The 21,713-nt window shown below is 38.9% G+C and overlaps 1 protein-coding gene across 3 annotated transcripts in view; it reads right to left on the minus strand.

Moving 5' to 3' along the window:
- Positions 1 to 1,440: 1,440 nt before the first annotated feature.
- Positions 1,441 to 21,713, minus strand: part of ptprn2 (protein tyrosine phosphatase receptor type N2) — a 118,649-nt gene continuing 98,376 nt past the window's right edge. For 2 of the 3 annotated variants that reach the window (XM_067486574.1, XM_067486572.1), the window contains 9 exons: positions 20,048 to 20,195; positions 17,801 to 17,874; positions 14,218 to 14,295; positions 10,963 to 11,082; positions 10,049 to 10,215; positions 8,127 to 8,180; positions 7,032 to 7,096; positions 4,858 to 4,931; positions 1,441 to 2,974 (listed from right to left, as the gene is read on the minus strand). In XM_067486574.1, coding sequence (XP_067342675.1) covers positions 2,903 to 2,974; positions 4,858 to 4,931; positions 7,032 to 7,096; positions 8,127 to 8,180; positions 10,049 to 10,215; positions 10,963 to 11,082; positions 14,218 to 14,295; positions 17,801 to 17,874; positions 20,048 to 20,195 — 852 coding nt within the window. In that variant the 3' untranslated portion in view covers positions 1,441 to 2,902. The remainder of the gene's footprint in view (positions 2,975 to 4,857; positions 4,932 to 7,031; positions 7,097 to 8,126; positions 8,181 to 10,048; positions 10,216 to 10,962; positions 11,083 to 14,217; positions 14,296 to 17,800; positions 17,875 to 20,047; positions 20,196 to 21,713) is intronic. The other variant, XM_067486573.1, reaches the window with a different exon arrangement.

Genomic DNA, 21,713 nt, shown 5'->3' on the forward strand with positions numbered 1-21,713 from the left:
CTTTCTGCAGCTACATTGTGGTGACCTAAAATTACAATTTAGTATTTATTCCTCTTTCGCTTCAATAGGGAAAGAAATTCGAGATCTTTACAATTCAGTTTTTCCTTTCCAAAATGCGAATTCAACATATCTTTAACCGCTTAAATGAATTTCAGCTAGCAATATTTGAGGGACCCAAACAGATAATTAACATGGCGATTGAATTGAAATATATTTTGAGTTCAAATTTCACTAGTAATAATGAAATTCACATTTTGGAAAAGCGAAAATCATATTGCAGTTATGCTACATCAGTTTTTTCCTTTCAAGTACAGTAAAATCACTCTTGTCAGTCATCATGCAATTACAGATATGCTAAATTACAGTTTTGACAAGTCATAGGGACATGGCAGATATCTGTAATGTCTATTCTGTCGGTCTAATAATGTTAAAACAGCATCAGTGATGTCTTTTCATACACTATCTCCAAAAGTGAGACTAGTCAAAATGTAATAGCAGAGATCTTGAATTGTCATTCTTACTAGTCAGAATACAATAGATATTGTGACTTATAATTTAACTATTCACATTGTAATTTCAACTATTTAAAATGCAATTTTAGATATTCAAGTTAAAGCGGGCTGTGGTAGACTGGCAACCTGTCCAGGCTCTTCCCTGCTTCTCCCCCTATAGGGAGATAAGTGATACAGGTGACGGATGGATATTTTTAACCAGGGAGATTCCAGTTCTGAAATATACATGCCATATCATGTCTGTGGTGCTTGATAGAGAACCAGCCTTCCAATGTAAATCTCTATTATTAGTAGCTGTCCAAATCCTCATTTTCAAAAACTGAAGGAGTATGACACCCCACGTATGATTCCCTAAATATAAATATTAATACCAGGTGGATTGTCCTGGTGAAATTATGTAAATCAATCAAACGTCTGCTGAGGTAATGTGATAAGTCCTATGTCACAAACACTTACATTTAAGATGCCAACTGTACCATTTCATGTGAAATCTAATTTTCAATATCAGACAGTTTAGAATTTGAGAAAATGCACGACTGTACATATGTAATTATCAGCATTTTTAGTAATATTGCCTGATCCAAATGTCCTGACCATCAAATCCTTCAGTAAAAACTGATCGAATTGGACTCTCAACTTTCAGAGTTACTGTGCTTTTCTCTGCTCTGTAATATTGTGGCTGAAATACATGAGTGATTTCATTTCAAATCCCAGGCACTTTCTCCTGACAGAGCTGCTGAACCAAACATTTCATCTGTACAAACCTGCGAATCTCTCCCACATACAAGCCCTCAGGGAGCGTGATACAGCTTTTTCTTTGTGACTTTACTGAGGCTACTATTGAATCACGTACATTTTAAGAGCAGCTTTCTGCCTCCTGTGTGTGAGTGAGTGTATCTGAAATAGCATTAAAACACTGGACAGCGGATCAGTATAATCTGTTCTGATTTATTATCAATCTGAATGTTACTTTTCACACAAAATATATATATAGTTCTCATTGAGTCTCTCAGTATATATTTCTGATAGCACTAAATAGGAAGTCATTCATAGTCTATACATAGAGGGAATAATCTGTTATGTTGCACATAATATCACAATATACAGTACCAGGGATGAATGGACAAACATATTTAGCAACAATCTAAATATATGTTCTGCTTGAATACGTCCTACAGTTACTACTGATCTAGAATGACAATATTTCTAAATAGAAGCACAAGTATCTCAGTTGTTATATTGCACATTTATTAATAACAAAAATTGTTATGTAATAATCATGGTATAAAATGTGAAATCAATTGAACAATGAATAAAAAACACCTGATATGTTGCAAGAATCATGATGCGTGGGACTTTTTAGGTTATGAGCGAGAGTGACCCAAAATACAACAGTACACACACATCAACATGTAAGCATGTGATGCTGAGTGTATGTAGTTGAGTCAGATCACAGAGGAAGAGAAATGTGAGTTTATTTCCAAAACGCTACATGTATCCAATGCATCAGTGCATTTAGGGGATATATTCTGTACAACATTGTGTTTTTTACAGGCAAGTACTGAACTTACTTTACATATAATTAATCTAAAAATACTATAGTTGGGAGCCGTGATGATTAGTCAATTAATTGATTGGGCAGTCTGCAGCTTTTTTTGACAACTAAAATAAAGTTTCAAAGGAAAAATGCCAAATATCTTTTGGTTCCAGTTCTGGAAATATGACCATTTGCTGTTCTTCTGGTCACATTTACCAGTAAATTGAAAATCTTAAGGTTTGTTAGTGTTAGTCAGCCAAAATAAGTATAATAAAGAGCATAATGTGACCTCAGAGATAACGCAAATGCCATTTTTCAACTAACATTTTATGGACTGAAAGCAATTATTTGAGCTGTTTTCAGTCCTACTGTAGTTTTTCTAAATGTGCCAATAATATTTTTTTAAATAGCTGCACCAGTTTTTAACAGTAGATTTTGGAACAAAAATCCACATCACGTAAACATCTCATCAGTGGCACTAGAGCAGTATGTTCAGGAACACCATAACATTTATAGAAGACCAGGTTTCATATCAACAAGAGCTCTCACAGTAGGAGCGCTGATCTAACATTGCATCCAATCGGCGCCACTTGTTCAGACACACTCCCGAACACAGATCCCAGATCAACACTCGTACTCTGAGTTAAAGTTTGTGAATATGGATCCAGGTGAGATATCTGGCACGACATTCATAAGTATACAGTATATATAGAGGTGAAGAGGAGGCAGAGACAGAGGAGGGAGAAACAGAGCGAGGAGAAAGAAGGGTAGAGAGAGATGTCAGTCTTGAGTGGGCAGAGGAAACCAGTGTTCAGCGAGCGAGAAGAAGGTGGGGAGGGAGTGTGTGATGCCTTCACTGAGGAAGCGCTTTCAGGATGGCGTTCACCTCCTCTGCCACGGCTGTCAGCGCAAACTCAAACTGCTCCTGTGGAGGAGGAGGTGGAGGTGGTATAGGAAAGGATGCAGGGAGAGAAGAGGCAGGGAAGGGAGGAGAAGGTTTTAGTGTATACAAACGTAACGGCTCAGGACTACCATTGCAAAATGATTGGCAAGTGCTGCCTCGTCTTTTTCTGCCATTTCTCCTGACCCTGCAAAAGGATACGTGCGGACACAGACTTGAGGTGAAGGTGAACCACTCTCTGAGCTTTCAACTCTGAGTGCACGCATACCCAGCTCTGCCATCGATCCACCCAGGTGTGTCTTAAAATGGAGCTTTTGAGTCAAGCTGTCTCTCAACACTGTGATTGCATGTGTGTGTGTGTGTGTGTGTGTGTGTGTGTGTGTGTGTGTGTGCGTGTGCGTGTGTGTGCGCATTTGTTTGTGAATCTGACTCATAGTTTTCCCTGAGGAGCACAAAAGGGGCTGATTGATGGTTGCCCCGTAGACCTGGTGTTTTTAAATTCCTCTCCTCTCCCCAGGCTCCAGGCCAAGGGGTCCTTTCACAGAGAAAAGGTACGTAGGAGTTTGGAGGGAACAGTCTTTAGATGTGTCAACACACAGGCTGCCGTAGTCTGGCCTGAGGATAGGCTAAATCAATACAGAGCAGTCACTGGTGGCCATGCATTTCTCTTTGCAGTGAAGATTATCTGGAGTGTTTTCTATTTTTATGTCTGTTCTGATGTTGTGATGCAGCCTTAAAATATGTATGTACATGTACAGACAGAATAGACTGCTGTCCCGAGTTGGGTTTAAAGTCCAGTGTGAGATAAAATACTTTTAAAATCAGGTTTCGTTCATTCTGTGCTATTCACACTCACACCACTGGGGGGAGATCAGTCTCTGCACGACAGATCAGGCCTGTATGGTTAGTAAGCAAGAAAAAAAATGGTTACACATGCTGTAATTACTGCATGTTGATGTCTGTCAAAAGGAGTAACTCGAAATAGCGGATAAATAAAATGTCTTTGTGAAAAAAAAGGCAACATCACAAAATAAACCCTTTAAATTTCATAGCTCATTACAATCTAATTTCTGTGTATACCCAGCATGAAGGAAAGTAGAATCAACAATATTACAATATAATTTCACAAAAAAAGGAGTGTTTAAAAAGCTTGTCTCCACTGAACAGAACAGGGCTGTAAAGACAGCATTAATGAACCATCTAGAAACAGTGGAGTCTGTTAGCAAGTAGCTATCACCCACCACTGCATGAGGTTTGGCTTTATCATCATCATCATCATTATTATTATTATTATTATTAATATTATTATTATTATTATATTATTATTTCTTCCATTTACAAGAGAAAAAAGAAACTTACTACTTAAAATTTTCATTAGTGGGCGAGAGGAAATGATTTGTACACACCCTAAACTATTTTCTAAAATGGTGTGAGGCGGATTCCCCTGCTGAGACATAAACTGCAGCAGCATGGAGCAGAAAAAACAAAACAAAACTATGAAAACTACAGGATTAGACAGCAAACATTTACGAAGATGAAACCGAAATAAAATGAATCCTAAAGAATATTATCCATATATGATGATTTTATTGTTTCAACCCCAGCTTGTTTTCTAAAGAAGGACAGAACAGGACATTTGAAGACATCACATTAGGCTCAAAGACATTCTGACTGAAAATAAATGCATATATAAAAGGTTCTTGGAATGAGTCTTGTGAAGAATGTGGAACACTGACTTGTTATCTACCTAGAAAATGTTGTAATCCTGAACCAGTTATAAATTACCACATCGTTTCCCCTGATCTGTGCACATGAAGTAGACAATCGTCTGTTTGAATGACTGCCGCCCCTCCTCCCTCCCAGTTCCCCTCTCCCCCACCTCTCTAACTCAAAGCCGGGGACCTTACCTTTGTCTGGACCATGCCAGCTCTCTGGTCTCTCAAGTGCTCCAGGGTAGCGGCAATATCAATCTCCTTTGCACCTGCAACAGACCGAGAATTGGACTGAGTTCAAAGCAGCGGAGTAATCCAGCTCACATCTGTCAATCTCTCTTTACACTGGGCTCCCTTTGGAACAGTGCAGCGATTGAAAATTATTACATTCATCCTTCGAAAGACTTGGACGAGAGCCACAGGCTGTTTCTCCTTAAAATATGTGAGAGGATATTTTTTGAGGTTTTGGAAATGTGCATTAATGTGATCAAAAAATACTAAGCACCTCCTTCTCTGCTACAATTTTGTTTGAAAATTGGTTTAGATTATGTCCAACTATAAAGTCTACTAAGAGCTTTTTGATACAACATTATCTGACATTGTGTTCATGCATGTGTAACCCATTCTAATTAAAATTATTTATTGCCTTTGCAGCGGCCCTACCAATGATTAACCCGTGCAACAGTTGCTCGCCTTCAACAGTGATCAGCTGCTATTGAGATGTGTCTGCTTGGGCTGTTGTTAATCTGGAAATATTATTCCCCTTTCAGATTTATGGATTTCAAGAAGCACACCAAAGCTCATTGGATGTACACGGGAGAGAAGAGAGACGAGCCTCTGAACTTTGAAGATGTTTTTGAGAGTGAGGCAGAGAAAGGAATCCAGAGAGATAGAGCAAGAGTGTAAATGTGTGTGTGTGTGAGTGTGTGTTTGAGGGAGTAAGAGAAAAAAGGGGATTTAATGCAACTGGACTTAGTACTCAGGGTACTCTAGTGCTCCAACAAGACTTTCATGTCTCAGAAGGGTTGGATTCCAAAGTTAAGCTGAAGAGAGGCTTTCCAAGCAAATAAAAAAAAAAAAGCTTTGGAGAGTGAGATTATGTTCATTTTATACATTCAGGTTTGGAGCAGAAAACAAAAGGTTAAAAAGAGACACCGAGTGGCACCTTTCATCACCACGGACAACAGAGCATTTGTTACTGAATTACATGAACTCTTGCACAGGCAGTGATGGGAAGGACTGCCCCAGGGGTGCCCGTCCACATAACCTGCTCTGATGTGGGTTTTTCTCAGAGCTAGGGGATGCAGAAAGTGTGCGCATAAAAGGCACAGGTCCAAGGGCAAAAGGTAAGGGGTTACGGCTACGGAGAGCTTAAAGATGAGGTAAGGCTGCCTCTGAAAGAACCAAGTCTATGCAACAATAGATGTCCATAACTTGGATATTACAAAAGAATTCAAGAAGTATGTTTTTCTCAACAACAACAAAAAAAGTTTACTCATGCAAACAATTTCCTCCCAACTTGAGGGAACAGATCCTAAAATTTAGAAACAAATGTTCTTTTTAAACCATTCTTGTCTTGTGATACCAGTTTTGATACACCTATACCACAAAGGCCTCATCATATCAACTTAGATGTATTTGTATTTTTATTTCTCCACAGTCCCTCCATGTTACCAAGTTACTCTGATTTGAGACCAGCTGCAGTCCCACTTGACCGTGTTGTGACTTCATTCACATTACATGCTAATGTGGCCACATCCGAATCATATTCAATCTCAGAATGGATAGATATTGATGAAATCAACTAAAAATAGCAGCAAATTAAGTGTAGCACTTGGATGTACAGCGTTTTATCATCCTTGTGATCTCAGACAGTTGGGCTTACACTTAAGTCAATAGGGAGAAAATAGGTGAATAGGGCGAAAACTATAGGGTTTGTTAGGAATAAATCGACAATCAAATACAATAATATAAACACATTGTTACCATTAAATGCTAAATATTGATTCCAGCCACTGGAGCAACATTTGAATGTAGTCATTTCCATGTATGTGCTGTCTAAATCTATGCTGCAGATGTGATGCAGGTCAATATGGTGTGATGGTGGCTTAAATAGAAAACTACTAATGTGTGTAGGTTTGCCTTCCATTTTCCTTTTATCTGTTGTCTCTTTGTTCTGCTCTCAACCACTCCTAGCAGCTGCCTCCATGTCTGCCTCTGTCTTTCTGCCTTTCGAGGTCTCAGAAAAGTCACCCTCTAATGCATCCCCAAGACCCTCTGCGGAAAATGAGAGGCTTTACCGTTGCCACAGCAACACTTCAACATAAGCAAAAGAGGGGGAGAGCGAAAGGGAAGTCATTGATCGTTACCTTTAGCCATCCTATTGAGGACCATGTCAATCAGAATGTAAGTCCCACTCCTGCCAGCTCCATCACTGCGGAGAGTCAAGAGAGAGACACAGATCATTATAAAGTGGCAGAGCTGGTAGATGCTTTAATCTCAGTGTTTTACTTATAAGGAAACAAACTGCTCATTTACATCTGCATCTGTTGGGACACTGTGGAGTATATTTAAACACTATTTAGTTTAGACATTCAGATCCACATTGCTCCATCTGCTTACAACCTTACTGCAGATAAAATAGAATACTTAATTAGCACAAATCAATACTAATCCTTAATATTCTAATCAAAATACCTGAGCAGATCTGAATATGTGATGTTCCAATAAATGTGATTATGCTAAACCTTTGCACACAAGTGCATGTGTGGTCTTGAGACTTGCTCGGCTATTGGAGAGAGTGGAACGGTTTGTGAGGCACACTGAGGACAAAGGCTTTTAAATGCATGCACCTCAGGAGCAGAGGAGAGGTTGAGAGGCCAGGGGCGGTTCGAGAACTGCTTTTGGAGAGCCTTGCTTTTCCATTACTCCAGAGATAGTCTTATGAAAAGCCTCCCTTTGTGCCCGCTGGCCATTCAACGGCTCTGCATGTTAATTGCAAACAAGGCGTGCACATCTCTCTAATAAAGGCAAGGCCAATAAAACAGGAGAGCGGCCTGAGCACTACTGCTTCATTAATCCACTGCTAGACACTCAGTCTGCACAGCTCCCTCAGAGAGAGAGAGCGGGCTGCCTGGCCCCATGGATGACTTAACAGGATGTGACTATTAAAAGTGGTCAGACAGATACCTGGTGTTTAATACAAAGCAATCAAGGCCAGTTCAACTAATTCAACCAAATGGGAAATGGAAGTGTCTTTGGCTGAGTGTCGCTGTGCCACACTATTTCCACACGGACACAGTCAGTGGAATAAACAGCGGCTCCAGTGGACCCCGATAAAGTAAATGGACTGAGCAGGTTTAAATAAACAGCCTCTCCCCTCAAACACACAGGCTACAGCAAACACTCTCTATCCCAATTCAGCAGGACAGCCACTGTCACAAGGTTCAAATAGTTACACTTGCCTGCAGTGAACAATTATCGGGCAAGATCGACCCCGGTAGCACTTGTTAACCTTTCTGAAATAAAAAAAAAAGAGAAAACTGGATGTTATTGTTAGCTTGATGGCAAGCTGCTTAGAAAACACACGCTGCTAAATTATACTCTAGAACAAGTTAAAACATTTTTTTCTTACAAGAGTGACAATTAAAACTAATGTGACTCATGAGGGACTTCTGTGTTGTGGTCTGGAGGAAATTAATGGCTGCAATAATCACAGGAACAAACAGAATCCCAAGAGATGCTCCCTCCTGTCAATCAATCATTTTAATTTGAGGATAGAGAGAGAAATCCGTGTCGCACCACGTAAATAAATTGAGCATCATTTCAGACAGCATTATTGTGACATGTGGGTGATGGATGTGTCGGTGTGATGTTGTGATTGCCGACCACCAACGCATTAACCCCAGCCAATTATGACTGTTCTACACCACAGGCACGGTGAAGGCCAACAAGCCTTTCACACCCCGCTGTTGCCATGGAAACTGACTAAACCCAGAGCTTCCACGTCTTTCCATATTCCCAGTTTTTCCACCTTTCAATGGCTAAATGAAAAATACATTTCTGGATTTCTCATCCTATCCGTATTACATCTTATGTGTATAGTTTTTTTCAATTGCTAATATTTAAATTAATATTTATCATTATTTTTGCCATATATTGTCATTAAAATCTACATAAAACAAACAAAAAAACTGCAAGAATACACTACTATATGATTTCAATAATTCACTGCTTATTCTTTTTATTTTATTTACACTAAATAACATTAAATCTATATCTTACATTGTAAGACTTTTATTGCACATATAACTGTAAAATCAATCCTCAGGTATAGACCATATAGATATTGTTGGAGGTCCCATGCAAGCCAGAGGAAGGAGCAGTAAGAGGAAGAGGAGGGAGACAGAGAGTCAGGAAGGAGAGAAAGACAGTTTGTGCACAGGCCTGGCTGAGGAGACACAGTTTCCAATGATCACTTTTGTGACTATGCAACTGGGCTCATATTACTAGCTGCAACATCACAAAAATGACACTGGCAACCGCAAAATACCAAGTTGGCCAAAACCGTGAGTGTACAGTACATCATGTGCATCTGAGACCTCTGAATTATGTAATCAGAGAGCTTTAGATTTCCAATAACCTACAGCATCATTAATGGAGTTACATCGAGCCAACCTAGTCATTAGGGAGTTCTCAACAGCAAAGGGGGAGAGTATGTATGGTACCAAAACACAGCTCAAACCTGCACATCAATATCATAAATAAATATAACTGCATTTAACTTATGACTGAGAGCTTTATATAGTTTAATGACATGGCAACACTGCTTATCCTCTTTTTTTCCTTCCTTCTGCAGTACAAACTGGAGGTACACACTTCCAACCACAAATCAGATGCATAAACTATCACCTTCGGGTTTTTCCAGAGAAACTATCGCTGCTCCTCTGCCAGAACACATTATATGGAGAATATAGGGAGGTTATTTAGTCACTAGTGTTCCCTCTCTCCCATGTTTTTAGTGAGACAGCTCTCATTTAATTGGGTGTTTGAATTAGGTGTTTTTTTTTCTTTCATTTATTTTCTTCCCAAGCCAAGCCAGGCAGTGCAGGGCTGTTAATTTACTGCATCACATGTGCTGAAGGGAGGTGAGGGAAATAGGCCCAGGATGAAAGGGATAGTACAGAAACACAGTGCTTATTAGAACAACCATTCTGTAGGACACCAAAAGGCAGAGAGGCAAAAGGGAAACGGACCAGAGAGGTGCTTACAGAATACAGAATATGAGGGAAGGTGATTAAGCTCAGACTGAAGGTAAAGGTAGACATTTGTCTGAAATCTGCTCAGCTGCAGTGTTTGAGGCCAACCGGCAGGATCTCCACTCTACCTGCGGAAGTCTAAAAGCGTCCTGGCTAAGGCGGGGATCCCACGGTCCATCCAGGACAGGAAGTGAAATTGTGTGACAGTGCGGGTCTCGTTGGTCTGCAGGTGCTTCAGGTAGAAGCTTCTCACCAGAAAGTCCTCACACCAGATGTGCTCAGACACCAAGTTGACCTGAAGATAAAAAAATACAATGCAACAATTTGAGAGGAAGAGGTTGCTTTGCTACCCCAGTTGACCAAAACAAAATAATCCTTTACATTTTTTTCACCCAAATTATGTAAAAAAATAAAATAATAAATAAAATAGAAAATAAAAAAACATATTTTCTTTCGGTTTCTAGCCATGGAGATAATATAGTTTTGATTATAATATAACCAGCTCTCGGGAAGCACCTACTCTTAAAGTCATTTGTCATACAGAACTGCAAACTGTACAGTATGTGGCCTTGTTGAGATGAGTTGTACTAAAAGTTTTTATTTTTCATATTAATATTTGGACAGCCCCTTATGGGAGCATGACTGTATGTTTTGTCCTCTTCACCTCTACCTGTGGTAATATTTATACCAGCAGTTTGGGTCTTTCTGAGATTTTTAGACTACTCCACAAACATTTGGCATTTAATACATTGGTGTGTTTTGCACAAAGTGAAATGGAATGTAAAAGCTCAAAAGCAAGGACACTTCCTTTCACAGGGACTATTTAAACTGTTCACAGATCTATAAGTAATTGATTTTGAAATGTATTTAAATGTAATTTTGCAGTCTGATGAAGACAATATCTGCATTTCATTGGGGTAGAAGTAAATTTATGAAAACCTGAGCACATAAAACTTTTTGCACCAGTGGTGAAATGAAAACGCTTTAGAAATGTGGGTGCACTGACTGAAGATTCAAGCTTCAAAACTTCCGCCTGACATACCTCGTACACGTGGTAGACATCAGATCCCTCATCAGGCCAATAGTGGTGACACTGCTTCACTCCATTTTCAGAAAGTGGGGTTAACATGACGATGACAACGCAGCCACTCTCCCAAACCATCTACACAGTGGAAGGGAGACGTCAGAAATTGCTCAGTCAAATCTCGAGGAAAAAACTTTCATAAGCATCTGGATGACATTACAACAGCTGTGATATGCAGCTGAACTGTGCCACTAGGAGCAGCATATTGCACATTAACATTGCATGGCAGCCTTGTATAAGAGTGAAATTGATTTCTTAATCTTGGTCCAGGAAGTATGAATAAATGTCACCTCTCCGCGTGCGACAAATGATAAATATTGAGTCGAGCAGCAGGAGGGTGCATCATGTGTCCCCCCCTCTCAGTTGTCTGAGCGAGATCACAACATCCACTGCGCTGTTGCTCCATTTCCTCTTATCACTTTCTAATGTTTCCTTGGAAAAAAAAATACAGGCCCATGGCAGCCATTAGGAAAATGAGGAGGAAACGCGGGTTTTATGATTGCTATAAAAACACAATGGCCCTGACTATACACTAATCACAAGCTTCTGTGATCCAGCCCAGTGGACACATTACACGCCAACTGTGCCGAGTGTGCCAACTGTGCCAGGATGTGATGAGATTAGGCAAGGTGATAATGTGAGGCAATATTATCCAATTAGTCTTGTAAAGTTTGGCAAATATTTGTAGGTAGTGACGAAAATAAGCTTGTTCTTCTTGTCCAACTTCTTCTACTAAAGAGCCTGTTGTCTGTGTTTTTAAATTCTCCAGTCTCCACCAAAAACATAATCCTACTACACTGTACACCATTTGTATAGAAGAAGGTAAGATACAAATAAACCTGAATGAAGGTTGTGCACTTGTGCTGATTGGCTTTTTTGCATTGAATTCTAGGGAGAAGGATGCAGGAAAGAGTTAAGGTAACAACCAGAGATGGAGGGAACAGAGGCAAATGGAGGAGGGCAAGATGAAGGAGTGGAGGATTAGAGTAGAACAGGCTTTCAGAGCGCTGCCTGGGGCCGGTGTGGATTAGATAGGACGGAGCAACCAGATTTGCCTCCTGCATGCTCCATTTGCATGAGAATGCCAGTGCTTCTCCTGTTTGTTTACTTTTAATAAAGGGAAAGAGTTTTTCTTTCCTGTTACAATCCAAAGTTAACCATACTGAATAATGAATGGCTACTATGCATTTCCATGATGTTCACCGTGTCATTCAATCAGCATCTAATTTTCCATTATTTTCTCCCTTAATTGGGAAAGATTTAGAGTTCATGGCTAAATATCCCAGTTCATTAGATAATGCATTCATTCACCTGGCACAGAAAAAACAAACTGGCAGACAAACAAACAAATTACCAAGCTGATGATGGAATAACTATCAGCTGTTTCATCTGAGGCACTTGGAAATTCACAAATTAGACATACGAAACAGGGCACCATTCATTCTTATTTGAGCTGTAATCAATAAAGGTATATAGTCAATTAAGGTGCATCTTTTAGAGAAGAGCTTCTGATAAAAACTGTCTTTTTCATTATCAAGGACAACGTTCGAGCCCGTTTGAATTTTATGTTACAACAAAAGTTAGATTGTATTGCATCTGGTGTACAGAATGAAACTGAGCTAAACTGAACTTGCTGGTTCTATCCTTGGTCACAAACAGACTCCAGCGTCTGTGCGAAAACAAAGTTAACACTATGATAATGATGCAAAATGAGTATCTATTCAGTACATGATGCAGAGTGAGGGGCCAGCTGGTCTGCCAGGATTTATGTTTCACACTGCTACTTCCTGGTCACGGCAAGTGGAGTTACTTACCATATGGAGGTGATGGGTCCACTAACTACGACAGTGCTGTCTCTTAGCGCATAGGAATGTCATTTAGCGACTATGCATCATTTAAGACATACCTCCACACAAGTCCACATGTTTTACAATAGCCTGTATCCCGTGACTGATGGCAGCTTCGTCTGACATTTAAGGTCAAGGAAAGAAAATCAAATAGCATCATGGAAAATGCAAATATGAACAAATATCAGCATTGTTATAAATAATTTTAGACATAGACACCTGGGGGTGTGTATATGACTAAAAGCTGCAGTAACTGATACATATTTTGCTGGTGACACAGTGTTATTGATGCAGTAATATCACCGCTACTTGTAGCGTTTGTGGCTCAAATGTTTTATCGTTACATTTGAGGTGCAGTGCTAAGCATCCAATTTTCCTAAAAACCCACAATTATTATTTGTCCAATAACAACTACAGTTCCCATATGCTTTGGAAGATATAATCAGAAAATATGTTGGTATGGTTTCTGTGAGTTACACTGTTGAATACAACTTCAGGCTTCTGCTTATGGACACTTCTTGTTTACATTGTGGCAAATTGTAAACAATAACATGAAGAGAAATTGGTTATTACTACTTCTTGTTTGCAGCGTTCCTATTAATGTGCTATATACCAAAGAAAACAAACAAAATACGATTCCCAAGCAGGTACTGGAGTTGTGAGTGTTTTTCTCTGATTCTAAATGAAGCTATGCACATTTATTTATTATACTTTTGCATTATTGCCATTTCCCGAAAGTTTAAATTAGACTGGATCAAAAAATATGTCTATTGTGCCTCTGTGTTCATATTTTACCAGCTTATGACTCAGGGAAGGAGAACAATTTTTGCAGAAATTGCAGAAATTGCAGCAATCAGGGATGAAGAGTTAGTTGATATTTTCCTTTCAATTTACAAACAATGCAAGGTCATGTATTCCATCTTGGCTCACCCTGATTAGGAAATACAGTCACAAGTTAAGTAGAGGATTAAAATATATTTCTTGTGCGGTAGATAGAATACTTTTCATGATTAGAAAAGCCTTAGAGATATCTGGAAATAGCACCAGAACAGCTGTAACTGTTGTTAAGTGCCCTTGGTATACATTTTTAGGAAAATTGCATGTTTAGCTGTGTGATTCAAATTTAATGATAATACAGGATTGGAACAATCTAGGAATGCATTACTTCACTGATCTTACTTTGAGAAGTTCTGCTATTGCTGAAACACCAAACACTGAGGAGTTCTTACTTTCATGGACCAAGAATAAGACATCAAACACACACCAGACCCAGAGCATCTCTGCTGTGGTTCTCCCAACCCCTCAGCGCTGTCGAAATAAAACACTAAAAGATGAAAAAAGGACAGTGCATGAAGATAAGTTTTACCTGCCAGAAGTCGGCCACGGTGGAAGGAAGTGGGCCCTGCGAGGCAATGTAAGTAGGGTTGCGAGGGTCATGGTCCATCTGGGAGAGAGGGAACATAGTGTGAGCCAGTGTTTGGGCTGGGACTGGCAGATGAATGAGTTGCTTCAAAGCTTCCATCTGGATGTAAGAGGGAAAGGGGATCTGCATCTTTGGGGAAAAACACTTTCATTTTCTGTTCTCTACTGTATATCTCATTCTCTATCAGCCATTCATTAGTTCATTCAGATGCTACTTGATTCCTTTCTTCTTGTCATTTCCCTTCTGTTCTCAAGATGTGACTGTAATTGCACTGATTGAAGTAATCTAAACTACTACTACCAGCTACTGCTGCTAAACTGTGAATATCATGCAGGCCACACTGGATGTTGAACATGTATGTAAAGGATTTTTTTTTCTCCTTGCGATTGTGAAAATATTTTTTAAATCTGTCTCTTTAAATATTATGTTTGCATATCCAGACTGAAGAGACCTTGGATTTGCCAAAGCCAACTAATATTCATACATTTTCTATGCAGACAGACAGTCTCCTCGAAAATCTCCCGCAGCCTTTTAACACTTAAATGTGTTCTTATTTTACTGCAGTGACATATCTAATAAACACGTCATAACTCTGCATGCCAATTCATTATGTCATCATTTAGAAATGTTTTTCTCTGCCTTTGGTAACTCATGTACAGTATTCTCTACTACCCCATGAAATAGCCTCATGAAATGGTTTTCAGATACTATTTTTTTTCCCTGTTTGACATGTTTCTTTATGAAACATGATACTGTGGTGGGACTTTAAAGCCTGTGGGCGGTTGACAAGAGGGCCCAGAATGTTAACGTAGGACATAAAGGCACAGGGGGACTTGATTTGAGGGTTGTGATTGAGACTTGACTGAGTAGGTGTTGGCTCCTGCAAAAATCAATGATTACGTTTTATTGAACAACTTTTTATGTACACCCTCGAGTATGAGTTGCATCAGTGAAAACATGATAGATTTTGCAGGAGAAATGGGCGGGTACGTTGGTACAGTATGATAGATGACACGTCCAAACACTGTTGTATTTTTGTAAATAATGATTCATTGAATATGTTTATGCTAGGTCTACCAAATATGGTCTTACATGAGGAAAATGCTGTTTATGTATAAAATAAAAGGGCCATTGAGTGTCATCCACAATGGATTCTATAATTCAACCCCTCTATAATTGTGAAGACAGTGACTAAGTGAGGGTTAAAGGCTTTTTTCATTCTTATGAACTTATGAAACAATGATGAACAACACATAATTAGATTTTTAAAATTTGGTATTTTTTTATTATTCAGCTTATGGAGCTTACAACAACTAACAATGGAACATTTTTTTTATAATACTTGTCCTGTCTCATGTTTAATAACCTCAACAACATTAATTGGGCTGAATATTGAACAACATTAGTCTTTAAAATATTCATTAAAAAATATTTATCCTTTATGTATCGCATGTATGTTTTTAATTTATTTCCATTATGGTGGATTAAAATGTTGATGTTATTACAAGTAAAGTAGAGTAGAAACAAACTAGTGTTCCTAAAATGACAATTTTGAAAACTTTCATTTTAGTACTGCATTTTATTTTAATTTGGATATTTGGTCATAGTTAATTAATCAGATTACACAGATTCAGATTTCATATTACATATGATTATTTCAGATTTAAACTTTAACTTTAACTCTATATTAATCTGGTATCTTTCAATCTGCCAGGATTGATGTTCATCTTTGATCAGTGGGGTGAAGAGGTAACGCTTAAAAAAATCTGACATTTCTACTGAACATTTCTTAAAAAACGGCACATAAATACAGGAAACGTGTTCATCATCCAATGATTCAATTAACTGTGTTGTTCAAATTGTCTTTTCATCCTTCCTGGTTAAAATTCCTCACACGAGTTTAAAAAAAAATCTCCCCCACAGAAATGAAAGGGTGGTGCCGAATGCTAGTACTGCCACTCTGTTTAGCCAATCTCAAGGACACAGACATGTTGTAGCTCCTGCTGACGCCCCTGCATGAATACTAAAGCTCAAACATGAAAGAGTAGTCCTGCATTTCGGCTGTCCTGCCCTTGCCATTGTGGGAAGATAGACTACAACAAAAAAGGCAAAAAAAGTCTTCTTTGGTTTGAAGTAAAATAGCTTGTATGAAAATAGCTCACTCAAATATCTGTTCCCAGAGAAGCGTCTCAACTCTCAACACCTTCGCTGTAGCACCTTGATCCTGTGTTTATGTAAGACAGAGAGCTCAGGAGCTAAAGGCCTGCTCGAGCTCATCCTGGATAGTTTGCAAGCAAAAAAAACAGGCAGAACAGGTGGGACATGAAAAAGCCACAGCGTGTTTGACTTTTTAAAAAATGGCCAGGCGAGACAACCAGGCTTTGACCACAATTTGTGTGGCTTTGCATTCCTTTGAACCATTCCTCACACTAATGATGCAGCACATGTGGGAGCGGTTGCATTACTTGTGGTCAAGCATTAACCATTATCAGAGCTTTTCGTTGTCTCTCTGTCACCTTGTGCTTTTGCAGGGGCTCAGCTGCCCCTCCTCTCTGCCTCTCTGACCCCGGATTCTCAGAAAGTAGCGACAGATTATTTACATGTGGGCCACTGCCCCTGCAGCTAATGAGGAAGAAGAAGCTGCTCTGACAGACATAATTATCAGCCAGGGGTCCCTTTTGTGGTGTAATTACTGTCTTTTCATCCACACACAACTGCATCCGCCATTACTTCACCCATCTTCAACATCCATTTGTATGTTCTTTTTTTTTTAACTGCACCAAAACAGTCTGGTGATAGCTTTACTTTAGAAGGTTTTCTAACGCACCAATGTGATATTTTGCTCTTTCCTTGATTGATTATTATGTTATTATTTCATAAGATGGCAAATGTCACACTACAGCACTATTTAAATAAGCTAAAAACCTCTATGAACATGCCATTAGAGAAAAAAAACGAATAAATAGAGCACCTAAAATTTTCCATTGTTTGATTCTGAAGAGTAATAGGCTTTTAGTGCAGCTGTGTGTGCCCCCTCATCTATCTCCTCAGAAATTTTGGCACTGTATTTGAAATGCATAGTTTCCTGTTCCTTTTGATGGAATCCCTTTTCAGCAGCCTCAGGGGAAATTATGACTGGCAATGTTTTGGGGGGAACATACCAAACAAAAAAACAACCATAGCCCTCTCCAACACTGAGGTCTTTCTGGATTTGTGGAGGATGCATTTGTTTAGTAAAAAATAATGTATTATTCTTTTTAGTGCAGATGAAAAAAAAAAGTGATATCTCCAGGGAGCGGCCATTTTGAAAGCACTGAAAGTAATAATGTGATTCCACAAGACACACTGAATTCACTGAGGATCCTAGCATGGAGAACAGAGTAAAAAAAAAGATCAATGCACTTGGATTGATGACAAGTCCTTTGAAAAACTTACAACCACAACAGGTGTTTCTGGGACAAAAAAGGCTTCAGAAACAACAGATATTAACCATGACAGAGCACCATAATGAATAAACAATACTCACAATTGGGCTGGCATTGATGTAATCTGAGTTGCTGTGGTTATTTTCCGCTTTCAAGGTGATCCTGGAATGATCATCTGTAATAGAAATGCATAATTCATCAACACACTATTTCACTGTTTCTCCTCCCCACACAATAACAGCAGCATTTGGAGCAGCAAACAGAAGAATATGAAACTGAAAAGGCTAGGGACTGCAGTTTCATCAGAATTTCATCATACACACACTTACTATTCTGAAGTACTCAACTGCTCCACCTTCAATAAGAAATGTTCCAAGTGAAATAATGATAAAATATTTTATTTTCAGAAGCCTTTAAGTTGTGAGTCTTAAAATCCCCCTTTTATTAAGCAAGTGAGGCTTTTGCAAGATTCACTTAATCTGTTTCAAGTCAACGTGAACTCACTTCAGTAGGATTCTTAAATACATTTGCTTTAAGTGACTTCAAAGCATTGTCTTTTATTCAATGGGAAAATTATTTGAAGTAGAAAAAAGGCAGAAACAAAAGTTTAAAAAGCTGCTTTATGTATCATTTATGAAGAGTTTAGCAATGAAATGCTCCTCTTCCTCAGAACTGTATCTGGTTGGATCAAATATGGCTGACAGTATCCAAGCAACGCATCAACTGTCACCAAATTCAAATGTGGCTGCATCACGATTGGTGCTTGTCATCATGTGACATCACTGTATTTTGACTGAGCCCCACCCCCTGAGTTACTGTTGCTATGCTGCCCAAACTTTCTGTTCTCTTTTCTTTTCTTCCATGCGCAATGACAACAGGAGCAGATTTAACTAAAATTATTAAAATGAGTGACATGAATGACTGTTTCTAGAGTTCACATAGAAAAAAACAAAACACTTTTCATATCTTGTCAGATTTTGTTGATTGCAAAGAAACCTTTGCTAATGCAGAGACTGGTTAAGAACACTATCTTTTTTATTTTAAAGCTGATTCTATTTAAAATAAAGGTAGGTATGGTAGGTGGTAGGTATAAAGCTACCGGAATTGGGGCTGGACCAGTACCCTGTGGGAACACCCTAAAATTTGAAGGTGTGTTAATTTTATTGTGACATTAATATTTAATAGGAGTTGCAAACAGTTAGATAATTGTTGATGGAATCCCTTTGCCCAATTTTCTTTACAGTTTGGTAATGACTTTTTGAAGTTGTAAACATTAGTTGTTTTGTCTTATTTCATAGCAGATTACAAAAAGTTGCATATTTACATTTAAAATTCAATAAAAATCCAAATCCACTCATGAAAGCTACTGATGGCCGACAAATTTAAGTAAACAGAAATTACAAAATAATTAACAGCAATTAACATTCAAAAATGCTCTGCAGCATGTATAAAAAGGCTGAGCAGGCCCAGTTGATTCTGGGCTCCCATAGTTGATTCTGTGTCAAAGAAATCGCTAAATTGGTTTAGAAATTAAGGTTGTTAGCAACAGTTCGATAATCATGATGCTTATGCATTAGTGCAATATGTAAAGAATCACAGGAGAGCAACTCTTCCTCAGGTGACTGAGAATGTCAATGCAGGATGTGATCAGGCTGCGTCAGAAAGAACAGCCTGTCACAAATGACTGGTCTACAGAAATATGGGAAAGGTGTCATATCAGATGAGTCATCTTTCACCATATTCTTGAAAGGAGAATGATACAGGCCTAAGTGCTTGACCCCTACAGTGAGGGGATATATTGTCTCTGTTAGGACGTGGAGGGCAGTTTGCTCACGTAGTTTGGGTCTACTTGCCACTTTAGAGGAAAGGATCAGTGTTCATCACTATGGTTATATTCTGAGTGATCACCTTTGTCCTGTGGTTAAACATTAATGGCAGCAGTCTCCTCCAGGATGACGATGCTCCCATCTATGGGGCGTGAGGGGTCAATGAATGAATGAAATTCTTTAAGCTGATATGTTAGACAGCACTCTCCACCACCATCATCGGGAGCCAAATAATGTCTACTGCTACAAGAGGAAACGGTTTTAAGATGAAGTATAACTGATGAATTTGACAAATGTAAGACGGTCTAGCACAGGACTGGCTGTTTTACTGTGATTTTAAATTTCCCTAAACCAAACAAAGAGCCGGGCAGAGCCACTGTTGTTATTTGAAACTAGCTATAAACTGATTTTTTTTTCTAATATAACCTTTAAGCACATATGATAATGTAATCACTTAATAGCATGTCCTATGCCTTTGGTGAACATGATCAAAAAGAAATTTCAAACCAAGTCGATACTCACATACAACCACAGCATCGGAGCGGTTCCTCTTGGAGTTTTGCTCGCCCTGCCCCACACTGCAGGTGCTCGGCTCTGCCTGGTAGGAGCACAGAGCCTCCCACTCACGCTCCAGACGGTTCTTGTTCTTCAAGTGGTCCTCCATATATGACTAGATGAAAACAGACATCAACTTAGCCAACATTTCAAACATCAAGCAGAATCCTTGCAAAATAAAAGAGAATTTGTCTGAAATTTCAGCGGCTTTCAAGAAACATTTAATTGATGGAACAAGAAACATAAAATTGTTTACCCTTACTTTATATACCAGGCTCTAGATAGTCAATTTAAAAAAAATAATTTAAAAATGTTTTTTATTATATTTTATCAATATAAGCAAAGCAATAAATAAACCAAACCTTTGACAAGGCACCTCTCCTTTAAAGCTATGATCAGGTGTCATGGAGCATTATTGTCCTAAGCGGCTGTATAGCATAATAACTAGGTGAGGAGTTGGCGGCTGAAGATCTAGGTGAGGAAGGTGGAGTAATATATGCGTCTTTGTGTGTTTGTGCATGTGTGTTTGACTGAGAGAAAAGAAAAACACACACAATTAAGACTCCTGAAAGGTTCGTCTGCATTGGAAATACTTCAGGGGTGTTTCAATCACGTCCCTCACTGCTTGCACAGCCACTGATAAGATTGTCTGCATTTAAGCCACTGCTTGGAGAAGACAAAATTGAATTCGCCAGAGAGACAAAGATGGAAAAAGAGAAGGGGGAGGGATAGGGGCCTACGCGTGTGTGTATGTGCATATTCTCCCAAACCAGGGCAAGTCTTATGGAGCTCAGAGGCTATAGCTGGCAAGACAAATCTTTTTCGGTGTAGAGCCATGTTTCCCTTTCTCTCCTGTATCATGGCTCCATTCCCGATGGGGTTAAATGGTTTAATCTGCTATTGTGTGAGGCAGAAGATTACAAACTCATAAACTGATGTCAGGGATCAGCTGGCTAATACAATGAAATGGACACCCAGATGTGCTGGGTTTTTATCCCATATTAAGGCACTATAGGTAGGTTGAGCAGACAGTGACACTCCATTGTTGCATCCCATTTACTCACTCCTGTCTGACAAAAGGGAAATCCAAGTTTTTGCAGAATATATATATCATTCCTATTTTTAATCTACAAAAAATGTCTACTACATGTTGCCTTCATGCATAGTAAGGGTATTTAGAGATGTACACCAATCAGCCACAACATTAACACTACCTGTTTGTTAGATATTTTATTGGTCTTGGCTGGTCTCCATTAGCACTCTGACCAGCCTTCAGCTACACAGGCCCATTGTAGTGTGTCTTCACTACAGCATGAAATTTTTTCCCATGTTGACCCCCTGTCCACCACATAATTAACACGACTAGGTGAGTATATGAGAATTAAACAAACCCTACAGATGATAGAAATCAAAGTTTATAATTAGACGTGGTACTGAATATGCTAGTGAGGTCCTAAAAGCCACACAGAGAACAGAAAAAACAATTCTTTTGATTAATGCAGCTGTATAATGAGAGAACAAGAAAGCACAATGTGTTCTATTCGAACCCATTAATGACATGAAGTGATATTTCTGAAATACTGAAAGTGTGTTGTTACACTTTGAACCATCTCTGTGTGAATTTTCTGCATGC

This window comes from Channa argus, chromosome 19, assembly GCF_033026475.1.
Source record: "Channa argus isolate prfri chromosome 19, Channa argus male v1.0, whole genome shotgun sequence".
In the NCBI taxonomy this organism is placed as follows: domain Eukaryota; kingdom Metazoa; phylum Chordata; class Actinopteri; order Anabantiformes; family Channidae; genus Channa; species Channa argus.